The 18308-nt window shown below is 40.8% G+C and overlaps 1 protein-coding gene across 4 annotated transcripts in view; it reads right to left on the bottom strand.

The window, feature by feature from the left end:
- MADCAM1 (mucosal vascular addressin cell adhesion molecule 1) overlaps nucleotides 1–17733 on the bottom strand; it is a 31272-nt gene extending 13539 nt beyond the window's left edge. For 2 of the 4 annotated variants that reach the window (XM_073594029.1, XM_073594030.1), the window contains exons 1-4: nucleotides 17602–17733; nucleotides 11862–12134; nucleotides 7636–7941; nucleotides 3584–3787 (exon numbers count right to left, since the gene is read on the bottom strand). In XM_073594029.1, coding sequence (XP_073450130.1) covers nucleotides 3584–3787; nucleotides 7636–7941; nucleotides 11862–12134; nucleotides 17602–17656 — 838 coding nt within the window. In that variant the 5' untranslated portion in view covers nucleotides 17657–17733. The remainder of the gene's footprint in view (nucleotides 1–3583; nucleotides 3788–7635; nucleotides 7942–11861; nucleotides 12135–17601) is intronic. The other 2 variants (XM_073594031.1, XM_073594032.1) reach the window with 2 other exon arrangements.
- Nucleotides 17734–18308: the final 575 nt, after the last annotated feature.

Here is an 18308-nt window from a genome sequence, read left to right as displayed (position 1 = left end):
GCAATGTCGCAGTACCGATAAAAATCGCAGATCACCGCCATTACTAGTAAAAAAAAATAATAAAAATGCCAAAAAAATGCCATAAAAATGCCATTAATCTTTCCCATAGTTTGTAGACACTATAACTTTTGCGCAAACCAATCAAAATACGCTTATTGCAATTTTTTTTTACCAAAAATATGTAGAAGAATACATATCGGGATAAACTGAAGACATTTGTTTTTTTAAAAAATTGGGGTTTTTTTTTTCAAAATTGTTGCTCTTTTTTGTTTATAGCCAAAAAATAAAAACCGCAGAGGTGATCAAATACCAAAAGAAAGCTCTATTTGTGGGAAAAAAAGGATGAAAATTTTGTTTGGGTACAGCGTCGCATGACCGCGCATCAGTTAAAACGACGCAGTGCCAAAAAAGTGCTCTGGTCAGGAAGGGGGTAAAATCTTCTGGGGCTAAAGTGGTTAAACGGTACCTAACGCACTGAAATATACTGCATTAAACGGCACGTGATGGACAGAAATATACTGCGTTAAACGTGCAGTAATGCACAGAAATATGCTGCGTTAAATGTGCAGTAACGCACTGAAATATACTGCGTTAGATGTGTACCACACACAGAAATATACTGCGTTAAATGTGCAGCAACACACTGAAATATACTGCGTTAAACGTGCACTAGCACACTGAAATATACTGTGTTAAATGTGGACTAACGCACTCAAATATGCTGCGTTAAATGTACACTAACGCACAGAAATATACTGCATTAAATAAAATATACTATGTACTGCGCGAAACCCCACACAACGGTTCCCTTTAAGAGCTGCCAGAGGGCACGCGCGCCCGCTGCACGGCGGGGGACCCAGTGTATATGCCCAGCGTGGTTAAGTGGTTAAACGGTACCTAGCGCACTGAAATATACTGCATTAAAGGGCATGTAACGCACTGAAATATACTGCGTTAGATGTGCACTAATGCAAAGAAATATACTGCATTAAACGTGCAGTAACGCACAGACATATACTGCCTTGCAGAACTACATATCCCATGAGGCATTGTAAAACACTGACATTCACAGACATGACTAGGCATGATGGAATTGTAGTTCCTGAACAACTGGAGGGCCATAGTTTGGAGACCCCTGGTTTAGATCAAAGCATATTCATGTGTTAGAATGGCCCAGTCAAAGTCCAGACCTAAATCCAACTGAGAATCTGTGGCAAGACTTGAAAATTGGTGTTCAGGACGTTCTCCATCCAATCTGACAGAGCTTGAGCTATTTTTCAAAGAAGAACGGGCAAAAATTTCACTCTATATGTGCAAAGCTTGCACCTTTAATTGCAGTGAAAGGTAGTTCCACAAAGTATTGACTCAGGGGGGCTGAATGCAAGCCACGCAGATATTTATTTGTAAAAAAATTTTGAAAACCATTTATCATTTTCCGTCTACTTCACAATTATGTGCCACTTTGTGTTGGTCTACCACATAAACTCCCAATAAAATAAATTTACGTTTTTGGCTGCAACATGACAAAATGTGGAAAATTTCAAGGGGTACGAATACTTTTTCAGGCACTGTAGTTGAGTCGCTTAGCTTTGTTTTCACCAGAGGTTTTAGCTTTTTGGCTGCAATTTTTCCATGAAGACCAATTCTGCCCTGACTTCTCTGGACAGTAGATGGGTGTACCTGGGTCCCACTGGTTTCCCCAGTTCTGTGCTAATGGCACTGCTTGACATCTTCTGATGTTGAAGGGAAGTAAGCATGATGTGTCTCATCTGCTGCATTACGTTTTCTTGGCTGACCACTGTGTCTACGGTCCTCAATGTTGCCTGATCAATAATGTCCTCAATGCTGAGAAATACAGGTAGACACTTATTCATCATGTCATACCATCAGGGAGGCGTGTGATTGGCCCCAAATTTAAACTGCAGCAGGACAGTGATCCCAAACATACAGCCTATGTCATTAACCACTTGCCTACCACCGTATTGTAAAATGACGGCGGCAGGAACCCTTCCTCCCTTCGGGCGGACGTCATATGACGTCTATGTCTTCCCGGCATTGTGGAGAGCGCGCGTATGCTCGCCACATCACTGGGGACCCGGTGCGCATGCCCGGCAGCCGCGATGTCTGCCAGGCACCCGCCATTGCTCATCACAGAGCAGGGACATGGATCTGTGTGTGTAAACACACAGATCCACGTTCTGTCAGGGGAGAGGAGAATTGAACGTATGTTCCTTGTATATAGGAACACCGATTGGTCTCCTCCCCTCATCAGTCCCCTCTTCCCACAGATAGAATCACTCCCCAGGACACACATTTAACCCTTTTCAGCACCCCCTAGTGTTAACCCGTTCCCTGCCAATGACATTTATACAGTAATCAATGCATTTTTATAGCACTGATCGCTTTATAAATGTCAGTGGTCCCAAAATAGTGTCAAAAGTGTCCGATCTGTCCGCCGCAATGTCACAGTCACGATAAAAATCACAGATCCCTGCCATTAGTAGTAAAAAAAAGTTAATAATAAAAATGACATAAATCTATCCCCTATTTTGTAGACGGTATAACTTTTTGTGCAAACCAATCAATATACGCTTACTGTGATATTTTTTTTTTTTTTACCAAAAATATGTAGAAGAATACATATCAGCCTAAACTGAGAAAAAAAAATGGGATATTTATTATAACAAAAAGTAATAAATATTGTGATTTTTTCAAAATTGTCGGTCTTTTTTGTTTATAGCGCAAGAAATAAAAAATGCAGAGGTGATCAAATACCACCAAAAGAAAGCTCTATTTGTGGGGAAAAAAAATTATCAAAATTTAATTTAGGTACAACGTCGCATGACCGTGCAATTGTCATTCAAAGTGTGACAGCACTGAAAGCTGAAAATTGGCCTGGGCAGGAAGGGGGTGAAAATGCCCTGTATTGAAGTGGTTAAGAACTATCAGCATAAAGAGGAACAAAGAATCCTGGAAGTGATGGTTTGCCCCCACAGAGCCCTGATCTCATCATAGAGTCTGTCTGGAATTACATGAAGAAACAGAAGGACTTGAGGCAGCCTACATCCACAGAAGACCTGTGGTTAGTTCTCCAAGATGTTTGGAACAAACTACCTGCTAAATTCCTTCAAAAACTGGGTGCAAGTGTACCTAGAAGAATTGATGCTGTTTTGAAGACAAAGGGTGGCCACACCAAATATTGATTTGATTTACATTTTTCTTCTGTTTGATCACTTTGCATTTTGTAAATTGATAAAAATAAACAATTAAAATATATATTTTTGAAAGCATTACTTTACAGCATTTTTTACACCTGCTTTTACACAGTATTGTATATGAGTAAGGTATTAAAAAATACATGGGCTGCCACAGCTGACCCTCTTTTGAAAATACTAGCTGCCTGGCTCCAGCACTTTTTATCAGTTACAGACCTGATAGAGAAACGTCAGAAACTCCTGTTCCGTATGTGTTCTGTGACTCAGTATGAAAGCCAAAGCATCATCATAACAGCCAGGTCACTAGCCTTTTCTGGAGAGGTCAGGAATGACAGCTTGGATTCCTTTAATGCTAAAAAACTGTTTACCTGTGTTTGAAGTGGGGAATTGTTTGTGTGTGGTGACCCTGCTGGATGTAGATGGAGGTGATGGGGTCCACTTTTTGGGGGTTCTTGTGTATAATGTTGTGGGATCTGTGGTTGTAGAAAATGTTTTGGGTGTTCTTGTAGTCATAGCTGTGTTTTGGTTTTCAGTATCGGTCACTGTTCTAGCCAAAGTATCAGTGGTCCCCACTATGAATAAAGCAAAGGAAATGGTTAAAATTGTTTCACCAAAACACAGAATGTATCATATGTTGCACCTTAAGGTTTCATTCACACGAGGCGGACTCCATTTCTACGGAGCCCGCCTCGGTCCGCCGGCTCAGCGGGAGATCTCTCCGTTGAGCTTCGCTGAGCCAGCGGATGACAGGTCCCTCTCTGCTCACTGAGCGGGGAGGGGCTTGTCAGGCACCGCTGCCGCCTATGGAGGGATCGGATGAAAACGGACAGGATGTCCATTTTCATCAGATCTCACCCGATCCGATCCGCCAGCGACGGACCTGGACGTAGGGCCATCCGTCTGCTTTTAGCGGATCGGACCGGCGTCAGATGTCAGCGGACATGTCTCCGCTGACATCCGTCGCTCCATAGGCTAACACGGAGCGCCCGTTCAGAATAGTCCGATCGTGTGAAAGGGGCCTTATGACTTCCTAGAGCTTTGAACGTATTGGACCTAATGTATCCCTATGAATGGGGTGAGCACAAAGAAAGGGCCTAGGTAAAACCTGCATAAAGATAGTGGTAAACCTAAATAAAATTAGTCTAGCTGCCACAAATATTGTCAGCTGCTGATAAAAACATTGTCCTAATTTTACCAGGCACAGTTTGCAGGAATTACAAAATGAAACACATACAGTATCTCACAAAAGTGAGTACACCCCTCACATTTTTGTAAATATTTTATTATATCTTTTCATGTGACAACATTGAAGAAATGACACTTTGCTACAATGTAAAGTAGTGAGTGTACAGCTTGTATAACAGTGTAAATTTGCTGTCCCCTCAAAATAACTCAACACACAGCCATTAATGTCTAAACCGCTGGCAACAAAAGTGAGTACACCCCTAAGTGAAAATGTCCAAATTGGGCCCAATTAGCCATTTTCCCTCCCCGGTGTTATGTGACTCATTCGTGTTACAAGGTCTCAGGTGTGAATGGGGAGCAGGTGTGTTAAATTTGGTGTTATCACTCTCACTCTCTCATACTGGTCACTGGAAGTTCAGCATGGCACTTAATGGCAAATAACTCTCTGAGGATCTTTTTCTCTACATAAAGATTCCCTAGGCTATAAGAAGATTGCCAAGACCCTGAAACTGAGCTGCAGCACCGTGGTCAAGACCATACAGCGGTTTAACAGGACAGGTTCCACTCAGAACAGGCCTCGCCATGGTCGACCAAAGAAGTTGAATGCACGTGCTCAGCGTCATATCCTGAGGTTGTCTTTGGGAAATAGACATATATGAGTGCTGCCAGCATTGCTGCAGAGGTTGAAGGGGTGGGGGGGGGGTGTCAACCTGTCAGTGCTCAGACCATACACTGCACACTGCATCAAATTGGTCTGCATGGCTGTCATGCCAGAAGGAAGCCTCTTCTAAAGATGATGCACAAGAAAGCCCACAAACAGTTTGCTAAAGACAAGCAGATTAAGGACGTGGATTACTGGAACCATGTCCTGTGGTCTGATGAGACCAAGATAAACTTATTTGGTTCAGATGGTGTCAAGCGTGTGTGGCAGCAACCAGGTAAGGAGTACAAAGACAAGTGTGTCTTGCCTACAGTCAAGCATGGTGGCAGGAGTGTCATGGTCTGGGGCTGCATGAGTGCTGCCAGCACTGGGGAGCTACAGTCCATTGAAGGAACCATGAATGCCCACATGTACTATGACATACTGAAGCCAAGTATGATCCTCTTTGGAGAGTGGGAGCAGGGCAGTTTTCCAACATGATAATGACCCCAAACACACCTCCAAGATGACCACTTCCTTGGTAAAGAAGCTGAGGGTAAAGGTGATGGACTGGCCAAGCATGTCTCTAGACCTAAACCCTATTGAGCATCTGTGGGGCATCCTCAAATGGAAGGTGGAGGAGCGCAACATCTCTAACATCCGCCAGCTCTGTGATGTCGTCATGGAGGAGTGGAAGAGGACTTCAGTGTCAACCTGTGAAGCTCTGATGAATTCCATGCCCACAAGGAGCACAGCAGACAGCACCATTCTCAGTCTGGGGGGGAGGGGAGTGTTAGACAGACTAGCAGATTCACATACACTAACAAATTGAAGCCAAACGCCACCTAACACTTTATAATCAGTTACAGCAAACAGTTTTTTCTCCTTTTTGGGATAAAGGTTTTACATTAATAAATAAATAAAAACTGATCATTGTAAGCACCCATGTCATTGGTAAATGGTTCGCCTCATCACTGTAAGCCGCTACATCTACAGGAGAGCTAGTTCTTTTGAAAAACAACAGGCTTGCTGGCTGGATCATCATATGAAAAGAAAGAAAGAAAGCCTAAAAAAGAAAATGAATGCAGCCATCACATCTAAAAATTGGTAAGATGCAATATAATGTTTATTTTTAAGTTTAATACCACTCTAATTCCATTAAAGTTTTTAAAAAATTGGGAAAAAGTGCCTTGCACTGTAAAAACACAAGCTAGCTGCGATCATAACCCTCAGAGAAAAACTAAACTTTTTTCTCTGCAATTGGTGTGGACCCGTCTAAGGTAGTCAAAAGAGTTTGATGTAAAGTAACCATCAGCATACTGTAAATGTGGTTAGGGTGTTGAATCTCACAGCATTCACATGTTATGTATTGTTGTAAGGAACATGTGGCCTTATTCAATGAAGATTTTTTTATATTTTAAGATAATTATTGTGACCGAAAACGATATTCTAATTCTCCAAAAATAATCCACACAACTATGTTATTCTGCCTTGTTGTAATGTCCTCTGTGGGCTTCAAACCTCTCCCTTTCCCACTTAATTCTGCTTGTTTGGAACCAGTAGTGCACATTACTTGTGATCATGTGCTCTGCTCTATGCACATTACAAATCCCATAGTCTATAGTCCCTAGTCCATCTCAAGAGGGAGCAAGAAAGGGTGGCTATGTTCCTACATACAGTGGGACCATGGAGAATGAACGTAGCCACCTTCTAATAGAAACTCAGATCACAGCAAAAACAAAAGAGGGAATTTGGAGATTAGGAGGAGGTTGAGAGCAATAGAAGGTACTTTTTTGAGTTAAGAACACATAAATAGACACTTAAATAGATTTTTTTTAAAACTAGAGTTTAGTGTTTTATTAAGAGCAATAATCCATAGCAAGCAAGTATAATCCATTTTGTACTGGTGTGACTTAAAGTTGTTCTAAAGCCTATAAAAATAACATGTTATACTTACCTGCCCTGTTGCAGTAGATTTGCACAGAGCAGCCTGGATCCTCCTCTTCTTAGGTCCCTCTTCTGTGCTTCTGGTCCCTCCCTCCTGTTCAGTGCCCCTACAGCAAGCAGCTTGTTATGGGGAAACCCGAGCTGAGTCACAGCTCCCTGTGTCCATTCAGACACGGAGCCCCCTCTCTCCCCTGATTGGCTAGCTGACTTTGTAAGCAGTGGGAGCCAATGGCGTTCGTGCTTTTCATCCCAATGCATAGAATGTATTAGGATAAAAGACCTTCTACCTTACAACCCCTTTAGGGTTTTTTTACCTTTACCTTACCTAAGCTTCAGAGCTGCAGGATTCACCCAGCCCCCAGTTATTACACCTATGAACTCCAGAGAATAAGAACATCTGTGTCTCCCTCATACATTTATTAGTTCAGCATTGCTTGACAAATTAATAATAGTATTAGGCTTTGCACTGTTTAGCTGCTCCACTAAAATACTAGACAAAAACCGGGGTAATGTATGTCTTACCAATAGGAAGAGGACATGCTGCCTAATATGAATAAAACTGTAAACTCTTTATACAAATTATAAATACAACTATAAAATAGAAGAAATAGGACAGTAATAACACAAGATGATTTAAATGTACAGTACCTTCTTTAGGTATCGCTAGTATCCCCACTCTTCTGAATATCCGTTCGCCTATAGAAAGTCCTGCTTCACATTTGTATAAAGTCTGGGACTTCAAATCTTCATCGCTGATCTCCCAGCTCCAGGTGATATTGTGTATATCCAACTCGTCATCAGAAGTAATATCATCAGAATAGCTGCCCAACTTGTCTGAATTTCTATAGCATTGCACATCAATGTCAACCATAGGATGCATTCCTTTCATTAAACAGTGCAGATAGGAATTGCTGTTTGTTGTGCTGGTGCTCAGAAGCAGAGTTTCTGGAAGAGCTACAACAGAGACATGAAATTATTGCATAGAAAAGTGAATTCTGTAATAAAAAACATCACTGTTACTGGGTGGATATACATGTTATGATTAATTAACTGCGCTAATGCTTATTTCTTCACTAGGATTCTAGACATAAATATGCATACATTTATGTATGATTTATTGTGGCAATCAACAGCAAGACAACCCAATACTCCATGGTAAACATTCTCCACTTGCCTACAGTTTAAGCTTTGGTATTTCTCAGTACAGAATGGCTTTTTCTAAATCTTATTTGACCATGCTCATCAATTGTAAACCTGTAGTTAAAGCTGAATTGGCATCAGCCTCTTGCAGTCCCTGTACAGCAGAGCTCAGACTGGGAGGAGGAGAAGCAAGACCAGGAGCCAGTCAGTTGTGCTGCTGTGCTCATGTGTTAACAAGGAACATGCTAATGCCGCGTACACACGATCGCACATTACGACAACAAAATCCATGGATTTTTTCCGACGGATGTTGGCTCAAACTTGTCTTGCATACACACGGTCACACAAATCTTGTAGTAAATTCCGAACATGAGAACGCGGTGACGTACAACACGTAAGACGAGCCGAGAAAAATTAAGTTCAATAGCCAGTGCGGCTCTTCTGCTTGATTCTGAGCATGCGTGGAATTTAGTGCATTGGAATTGTGTACACACGATCTGAATTTACGACAACGGATTTTGTTGTCGGAAAATTTGAGATCCAGATCTCAAATTTTGTTTGTCGGAAATTCCAACGGAAAATGTCCGATGGAGCCTACACATGGTCAGAATTTCCGACAACAAGCTCCCATCGAATATTTCCTGTGGGAAAATCTGACCATGTGTACGTGGCATTAGTGTTACCTAACTGCAGAAATATCAGGTCTCCTACTCCGCCAGACTGGACTCTGCTGCTTGCCTGAGCTGTGTAAATGTAAGAACTGAATAGACAGAAGTACAGATCCTTTTGCAGGTAAAACAGATCCCATTTATGGCTTTCATCTGTGTAGTTGGCTGTTTGCCTGGATTTCAGCAAGGGTTAGTTCACCTTCACCAAAACTGCCTATGCAGATAAGGGATGTCTGTATCTACAGAGGTCTCTTATCTACATAGCCATTGTTTTGGTAAAGGTGAACCATGCCTCTAATTAAACTAGTAAATGTGCGCTGCTTATATTTTGCTAATTCTCACAGTAAGTGTTGGTTCATACAGGGCCGGCTTCAAAGTTGTGCGACTCTGAAGCCACCGTGTACATCGCAGCTGTAGAGCGGCTTGCAAAACGGCTTCTGTATAGAAGTCAACGCAAGCCGCTCCGAAGTAGTACTGGAACCTTTTGACCTTGAGTCGCTCCTATTGGAAAGGTTCCATTGCAAAGCATGGAGCACGACTTGTCAGGCGGCAAAGTCGCCTGACAGGTCGCCACTATGTGAAACGGCACCAAGGGCAAAACTTTTCTTTTTCTTTTAGTTTTGGATAGAGTGGAGAGGGATTAGAGCACCTGTCAGTTTTTATTGTTGTCTGTGCCCCTGTTAAGGAGATTCACCCTCTCTATTTGTCATGTTTATTATTATTTATTTATTTCAGGTACTTATATAGCGCCGTCAATTTATGCAGCGCTTTACATATACATTGTACATTCACATCGGTACCTACCCTCAAGGAGCTTACAATCTAAGGTCCCTAACGCACATTCATACATACTAGGGACAATTTAGACAGGATCCAATTAACCTACCAGCATGTCTTTGGAGTGTGGGAGGAAACCGGAGTACCCGGAGGAAACCCACGCAGGCACAGGGAGAACATGCAAACTCCAGGCAGGTAGTGTTGTGGTTGGGATTTGAACCAGCGACCCTTCTTACTTCTAGGCGAAAGTGCTATCCACTACACCACTGTACCACCCACATTATTATCTTTTAAAGTAAAAGAAAATCCCAAATTTTTGGTTGTCCCCAGAAATGTAATAAAGGGGAAATCTTCCAATGATTGGCTATGGGACAGGAAGTGAAAGGATATCTCCGAAACGGACACAGATGGTGAAAAAAAAATCTGACAGGTGTTATAACCCTTCCTTGCTCTTTTGAAAATGAAATTTTAAAAAATTGCCTTTAATACTACTTTAAGTTAATATCAACATTTATTTTTAAAGCCCATTTCAACCCTCTGTTTACATCAGCTAAATATATAACAGGTCCATCAAAACAAAAGGTTTTCAATGTCTTACGGTTCATTTTCTTTCTAAAGGAGATATAGCCAGAGTATAAAAGCCTGTCCCCTTCCAGCAATTGTGGAGCTCCTGCTCTCTCTGAGGAATCAGTGATCTCTCTGCAGAGTTCAGACACACACCCTGCTAAGTCAGAGCCAGATCTCACCAATCAGCAGAAAGCATGAACTTTGCTGATTACAGAGCTATGGGTCTGATTCAGTGGGGGCATGTTTGATATTTGCTTCCACAGAAGGGTCCCACTATGCAGCTGCTGGCAGGGGACAGGCTTTTCTACTCAGGCTATAGCTGATTTAGTAAAGGAATGAACTGTAATGCTGGGTACACACTGGAATTTTGTGTTTTGTTCAACCCTGCGGGCTGACAGGGGGACTGCCCCCCTGGAATGGCTGCGAACACTGATCCGATGCTGGTTTTGCAGCATGAGCGCTCGACCTGACCATTTTCGAATGATTTTTGGCCTGTGTGTACCCAGACTAAGCCCTGGTTCACATTGGTACAATTTGATATGTCAAATCACATGTCAAATCGGCGCTAATTGCCAGCAATGGCACCGTCCTAATCTGTGCAATGCTGCATTTGCGGTGCCGCACCGATTTTAAAAAGCAGTTTTTGTACTACTTTTTTGCGATTTCAGGATGCGTTTTACATTACAGGTTTCTGCACAGATGTCTCTGAAATCGCGGCTGAAATCGAGACTGACATGCAGGAGTAAAATTGTGCCAGTTCAGCTGAACTCACATGGCTTCATTCCCGCAGCTCAGTGTGAACCTGGGCTAAAGCCTCGTACACACGATCAGATTTTCGGACAGCCAAACGTCCGTTTTTTGTGGCATGCTAGTCTCATGTTGAAAGTGAAGAGGTTACTAACAATACGAAAGTTTTCGTACAACAGAATACAACGTCAGAAGTGACGTAATGTGTTGAATAGTTTTGTATGTATTCTTTTGTTTCTTACATAGTTACATAGTTACATAGTAGGTGAGGTTGAAAAAAGACACAAGTCCATCAAGTCCAACCTATGTGTGTGATTATGTGTCAGTATTACATTACATATCCCTGTATATTGCGGTCATTCAGGTGATTATCTAATAGTTTCTTGAAGCTATCAATGCTCCCCGCTGAGACCACCGCCTGTGGAAGGGAATTCCACATCCTTGCCGCTCTTACAGTAAAGAACCCTCTACGTAGTTTAAGGTTAAACCTCTTTTCTTCTAATTGTAATGAGTGGCCACGAGTCTTATTAAACTCTCTTCTGCGAAAAAGTTTTATCCCTATTGTGGGGTCACCAGTACAGTATTTGTAAATTGAAATCATATCCCCTCTCAAGCGTAACTATGTAACGATCCGAAAATCGTCAGGCAGCTCCTCATACGATTTTTCCATCTGATTTTTGTATTGTGTGTACGGCCTTAAGGCTTTGAGATCTTTTGTTTTGTTAATCCTGGAATGCATTTAAACAGAGGGTTAAATACTTGCTTGTTTTAGCGCGTCTTAAAAAAAAATATGTAATAAAAAAAACAAAAAAAAAACTGTTGAATGGTATGCTTTTAAATACATGGCACCTAAAGGTATTGTATTTACAATTAGCCTTTTGTAAAATTTGCATCAATAAGCGCTGCTGTTTACTTGTCTGTGTTGTATATCCCTACTGCACCCCACAAATCAATATACAAAACCCATTTTCATACCGTATACTTGAAGAGACACACTCTTTTGCAAATTCTTGCTGCGACCAGGGGCAGGGCAGGTTGTAACACAGATTTTGGTGCCTTCCATAGAGATACTGGCATTTTGTATAGTCAGGACGCTATAACCAGGCGCAGTATACACACTGCCAAGGTTGGTGTCAAGGCCCTTCCAGTTAGTAGTACACGAAGGATTATTAATGGAGCAATTTAGTTTTATTGACCCTCCAAGTGGCACAATTGGGTTCTGAGGATCTATGGTTAAGATGTCATTAGCTGTAGAAATGAAACAAAGCGTTAAGAACTCATGCATACATGCACAGAGATTATCAGAAGTGACACAATACATGGTTGATTGCTTTATCGTTAAATCTCACCATATATGTTACAATCGGACTGTATACTCTTTGTATAATTAAAGTGATAATAAACCTACAATTTTATTTTATTTCTTTAAATAACAAACATAATTACTTACCTGCCCTGTGCAATGGTTTTGCACAGAGCAACCCCAAACCACCTGTTTTCGGGTCCCCTCCCCCCCTGGTGCTTTTGGCTCCTCCCCCCTGTCAAGTGCCCCCCATAACAAGCTGCTTGCTATGGGGCACTCGAGCGTGCTCGCTCCCGAGCTGCCCCTGTGTGTCTATGGGACACAGAGCATAGCTTAGTCCCACCCTTTACTCCTTCATCCCTGGCTGTGATTGACAGCAGCAGAAGCCAATGGCAGAGACCTGGGAGAGCAGCAGCTCTCGTGCACATCGCTGAATTGCGATCGGGCTCAGATAAGCATTGGGGGGGGGGGGAGCTGCATGCAGAAGGTTTTTTTTTTCCCTTCATGCATCAAGGTAAAAAACATACCTTTAGAATTACTTTAACTTAGATTTACCAAAACTATGTAATATAAGGACCCACAAATACTATCCAATCAATCTGTATCCAATCAGGCAGGCCCTCGCACTGAACTGTTGCTGGTAGACCTAAAGGAGGTTGTGCAATCAGACTATAAGAGCTTGTATCTTTTAGAATTTTCTAATTACACTGCAATGCATCCAAATGGGTTTCCATATCTGTCTGTGTTTGTTTAATTGAACTGTGCACACTTCTGTTAAATATAAGTAGATTAGATATCATTGAGGCTCGGTTCACACTTGTGCGATGTGGGAACCCTGCAAATCCACTGTGGGTTCCTGCATCGCACCCAACTCGCACAGCAGTTTACACCGCCATATGTGAACTGCCGGAAGTGTTAATACATTGTTAATGACACCCCCATTTCAGCTTGCGTATCACACTGCAAACTGACAGTTCGGACATGAATCGGATCGCATGGGTGTGGACACCCATGCGTTCCCATTCTGGTGCGGACCAAAAAAAGGGTCCTGTGCGAGATTGGTCCGAATGTGATGCGATATCAGCCATGCAATCTGTATGGCTGAAATTGCATCACATGGACATTGCATGTGATTTGCACTGCAGTGCGATCTTGCAGAGCGTGCTGGTGTGAACCGGCACTAATAGTCATTCTGATTTCACTGCCCCACCCTTGCAAAAAATTAATGAATTGGATGTAAAAAGTGTAGTGAGACATAGGATACAGTTATATGTAACTATTCTGCCTGCTGCCATTGGTCTTTACTAAAACTGGTGTATGATTCAGTCTTGTTTAGTTTAACCCTTTCATGGCGGAAGGTAGAACAAATCTTAATGCCTGAACCTGTGAATTTGAGACCAACACTGTATACAGGGCCTTAAAACGGTCCTTCAATTAAAAGAAAAAGTACCATCCATCTGACTCAACCCCCCCCCCCCCCAACTTACTGGGCCTTATTTTCTTTCTGGGAGCCGGTACCTTTTTCTGACAGATACCAGCTCCCACTCCTGAAGTTCTCTCCTACCCAATGAATGGTACCTAAATGCGCGTCACAAATTTTGCAGCAATTTGGGGCAATTTTGTGGCGATTCTGTCTGCGATTCCAAATCGCCAAGTGTGAATGGGGTCTTAGGTAAACAGCAGAGTTTTGCAATATAGAAAATCTATAATCTTTAGGAGTACATAGGAATTATATAGATAGTGGAAACCTTTATACCTAGTTAAGGCAAAAGAAAGTAATAGAAAGTAAAATGGTTGACAGTCTAAGGCCTCTTGTAAACGGGAGTAAAAAACGCAGTGTTTTTTACCGATTATAAATGAGATGCATTGTTGTCTATTGAACCATGCTCACAGCTGAGTATAGATCAGTAATACAGCATTGAGTACAGAGCAGTAAAACAACTATAGAAAATGTTACATTTGAGCACAGTAATTTACTTGCATACATGTGTTTACTCATCTATAAGCATGTTTACGCGAGTATAAATGAGAATACTGTATTACAGCACTGACAATGAAGAATATTACTTGTCTATACTCAACATTCCTGAGTAAACATCAGTAAATTATTACCATGGTTTTGAATCTGACACGTGCCACTCGAAGAGTGTGGGGGTTGCCTGTCGTCATTTCTTGCGCCCGAATCACTGGTCACCTTGCCCAACCCATTTGGGGTAACCCTTCACCCCCCCCAACTTCATACTATCCCCGACCCTCAATTATGGGTGCAAATTGGATGCAATTTCGTTATTGCCAATTGCGTCATGTGATTAGGGCCCAGTTTCCTCAGCTGCCCATCCTTCAGGCTGATCCTATTGAGGAATTGCTTGCTCAGGGTGATAGAGATAAGCCCCTTACTCTATACAGGGCCCAACCCAATACTGATTCCCTACGCTTGAATGTGTATAGGAGATGTGGAGAGACTAAATTCCCTCTCTGGACAGAGAAAGCTGGGGTGACTTTTTGGAGGGTGGTCCTAAATTGATAATATCTTCCAGGGACAAACTGATCCAAGTCAAGTTTCTGCATAGGATATTATACAATCCTGCGAGGCTTCAAAAGATGTACCCGACCCGAGACCCAAAGTGTCCTCTGTTGTGCTCACCTAAGTTCCTACCTACACATGTTTTGGAACTATCCAAGTAGTGCAAAATTCTGGTCGGGTGTTTTTGAATTGATTAATTTAAGGTTACACTTGACACTTCCAGCTTCCCTGGAGTTGGCCCTTCTGGGGATTCATGAGGACGAGCATTGCTCTCACCCTGCTAAATTGTTAATTTCATACTGTATGTCTTATACTATGCAAAAAAAAAAATCCTACTTAAGTGGACCTCCTCAACTCCCCCTGCAGTGTCCTCCTGGGAAGCTATGGTGGATGCTTCCCTGCCAATGTTTAAACTTACATATATGAATGTGGCTGTCCCTGGAAATATGATAAAGTTTGGTCTCATTGGACCTCGAGTTGAAATGCGATTGATTTCTCCCACCTCCCACCCTTGATTTTTCTTCATCCCCTACCTCTATTCTTGTTTTCTGATACCCCTACCCCCTTCTGCTGCTCCTTTTGCCCCTTCTCTACCCCCTTTTTTTACTTCCTGCTTTAATGGTCATATTTGGGGATGGATAACTCCTCAGGTGTTATTTGGTGCCTCATGCGGGTTGAGGATTTTCTCTTTTTTCTGTTAGTATATGAGGTTATTGCTACATGGCATTGTATGGTTGGGTCCTAATGTCCTGCTTTTATTTGTCTATTATGTATGGCACTGTATTCTTTTTCTGAGACTTTTTTTTACCTTGTTCTTCAATAAAGCACTCCTGATTTATTAAAAAAATAAAAAATATTTATTACGCTTGTGTGCAACTGTTTAACATAGGTCAAAGAAGGTTTTTTTTTTGTATTTTTCTTATATTATACAGAGGATGGCTTTGGGAGGTGGGGTTCTTGTTTTGTCTTACTTCTGCACTAGCTGTATATAGTGCATAAATATGCCTCCAAAAGTAACACTTATTTATATCATCTGCAGTAACGACGGCAACACAAGCAGTCAGCATTTTGGGATTCCAGTACATTTGAAATTGAATGAATTCTCCAGTAAAATAAAAATAATTAATATACAAATTAGCAGACTTTAACAGCTACGTAATTCACTGCTGTCATTGTACAGATTGTCATTTGGACCAGAGTTTTTTTTTTTTTTTTTTTTTTTATGAATTCAAAACAATTATGCAAATTTCCTGATAGAGACATGTTAATTTAAATAAAAAAGCGCACAATTTGCCCAGATAGTGTCTTTCTATAGTATATAATTTTGTGCATCATGAGAATACTAGGCTTCCACAAGTGATCAGGAGCTGACATAGATTCTTGCAGATGTTTTCATTAGTTACAGAAAAAACTACAGGATGACATTTCGGGATCAAAGATACAGCATTTTGAAGTGGTGCCCCAGTTTCACCATAATGATAATACAAAAACTCTGCACAAACACGTTGGTTAAAAAAAAATGTTCGTAAATTTCTATTACGTTAGAACCGCCGATTAGCCTTTGCTGCCAGTAAACTGAAAGTGGGGCACATCTGTGTTTGCAAGTATGGGTAAACACCTGCAGTTAAATAACATATTGCTACAGATATAATGGCTTTTTCAACAGAGGGTTTTGAAGTTATGACAAATTGAATAGTGCCAGCATAGTTTTAGCACAAAAGCCAGTGGCATGGGGCCAGTGACCAACAATGCAAGGGGCACTACACTGATCGCCAGTGTAAGGGGGATATAAATGGGCATTCCTTCCACTGAACAAGGGCTCCTCTGCCACTTACCAAGGTAATGGGAATGGGACACTTTTGCACTGACCATCTAAAGGGGCATTTCTCCACTAGCCATGTTTTCACGGTCTGTGTTTTTCTGGCCATTCGTAGTATTCAATTGGTTTCATGATTATTACTGAAAATAGTTTTTATCATATAGAGTTGTGGGGGAATGAAAAAATAATTCCCTCTGGGTGTCCAACACATCAATGTTACCATATACTGGGTATTTCAGTGATCACATTTACTTAATGTGAGCGGTAGATATAATTTTAGCAGGGGTTTGCTGAGACCTGAAAATTATTTTAAGGGTTGCTCTGCAGTTCAAAAAATGAGAAATGCGGTCCTAGATAAAGTATGAGCATAAAAAATTTTAAAATACATTTTTTTATTATTCTATATTATATTATTTATAATATATATATTATAAAGCAAACATTATCCCTAAGTTTTAAGTTCCTTCAGACTGGACATACCTTTATATACTGTATAACATTCAAGAGAATCAAAATGTTTGTAGTTTACTGATTAATCTGATTTTCAAACCTACTCATTATCAAATAAACTATAAAAGTAATATATTACTTAACAGACAGCATTTTAAAATGTATAGTCTTTTTAATTATATAGTATATTTATCATTACATTTTAATTTGTGCAATATTGGTATGATGCCACATTTGAAAATGTTTTGAGCTTGAACATTTTTAAGTTTTGACCTGATAGGAAACCAAAGTTTTGGTTTGCTTAATTTTTAAAATTAAATATAATTAAGCATGTAATGCATTCCTAATTTATTTTTGTTTAAACTCTAGTCAGTTGTCAGTGACGTGATTAATAAAATTCAAAGCAATAAAAAACAAAAACTTTTACTTTTTAGCTGAAATATTGGCACAATAACAATATGTCAATATAAAGTTTAAGTAGTATATAAATTTAAGACTAACACATGAGGTCATCAGTTATACAATATTTTCTAGGGTGAACAGTGAATAGCTGGGAAGAATAGTAGATAGTGTAGCTGTTATGTAGTAATAAATGCATAGGTGTTAGCTTTTTCCTTACCGCTGACCAGAAGGAAAAGTTGTAGAAGTGTACAGCAGATCACAGAAGGAGCCATGGGTCTGAACGATTGTTCTGTCACAAGGGGTTCCTTCCTCTTTATGATTGCTTGCTCTTTCCTCAAGATTTATATATCCAGGCGTGACCTTGTCTAAGGATAGGGACTCTTTGGACTTCAAGAAAATTCAGATGAAAGATGGGAAAAATAATGATAAAAAATATGGGGATTCCAAGAGGTGAAAAATGGGACATCGGCTGGGAATTTAAAATGTGTTTCGCAAAAGTGCAGTGAGGTCTTTCTGTAAAGGTTCTTATCCTCTATACCAGAGATATGCAATTAGTGGACCTCCAGCTGTTGCAGAACTACAAGTTCCATGAAGCATAACAACAAGCATGACAACCAGAGGCAGAGACATGATGGGTTTTGCAACAGTTGGAGGTCCGCTAATTGCATATTCCTGCTCTATACCAATGCGATTTCATACATTCACAAACTATATCACACAATGCAGTTTGTGTTTCCACACACATAATCATTCATTTTATTTGGAAAGATAAATTGGCTAGCAAACTACATTTCATGACTTTGCTAATCATGTTTTTAAAACACACTATGGCACAAGTAAGAAAAACGAATATTTTAAAACCCCTTCTGGAGATTAACTTATTTCCACCATTTTGCAGCTGGCTTCCAGAGGTGTAAAGGTTAA

The sequence above is a fragment of the Aquarana catesbeiana genome, linkage group LG01 (genome assembly GCF_042186555.1).
Source record: "Aquarana catesbeiana isolate 2022-GZ linkage group LG01, ASM4218655v1, whole genome shotgun sequence".
Lineage (NCBI taxonomy): Eukaryota > Metazoa > Chordata > Amphibia > Anura > Ranidae > Aquarana > Aquarana catesbeiana.
This window is presented reverse-complemented; position numbering and strand designations above follow the sequence as displayed.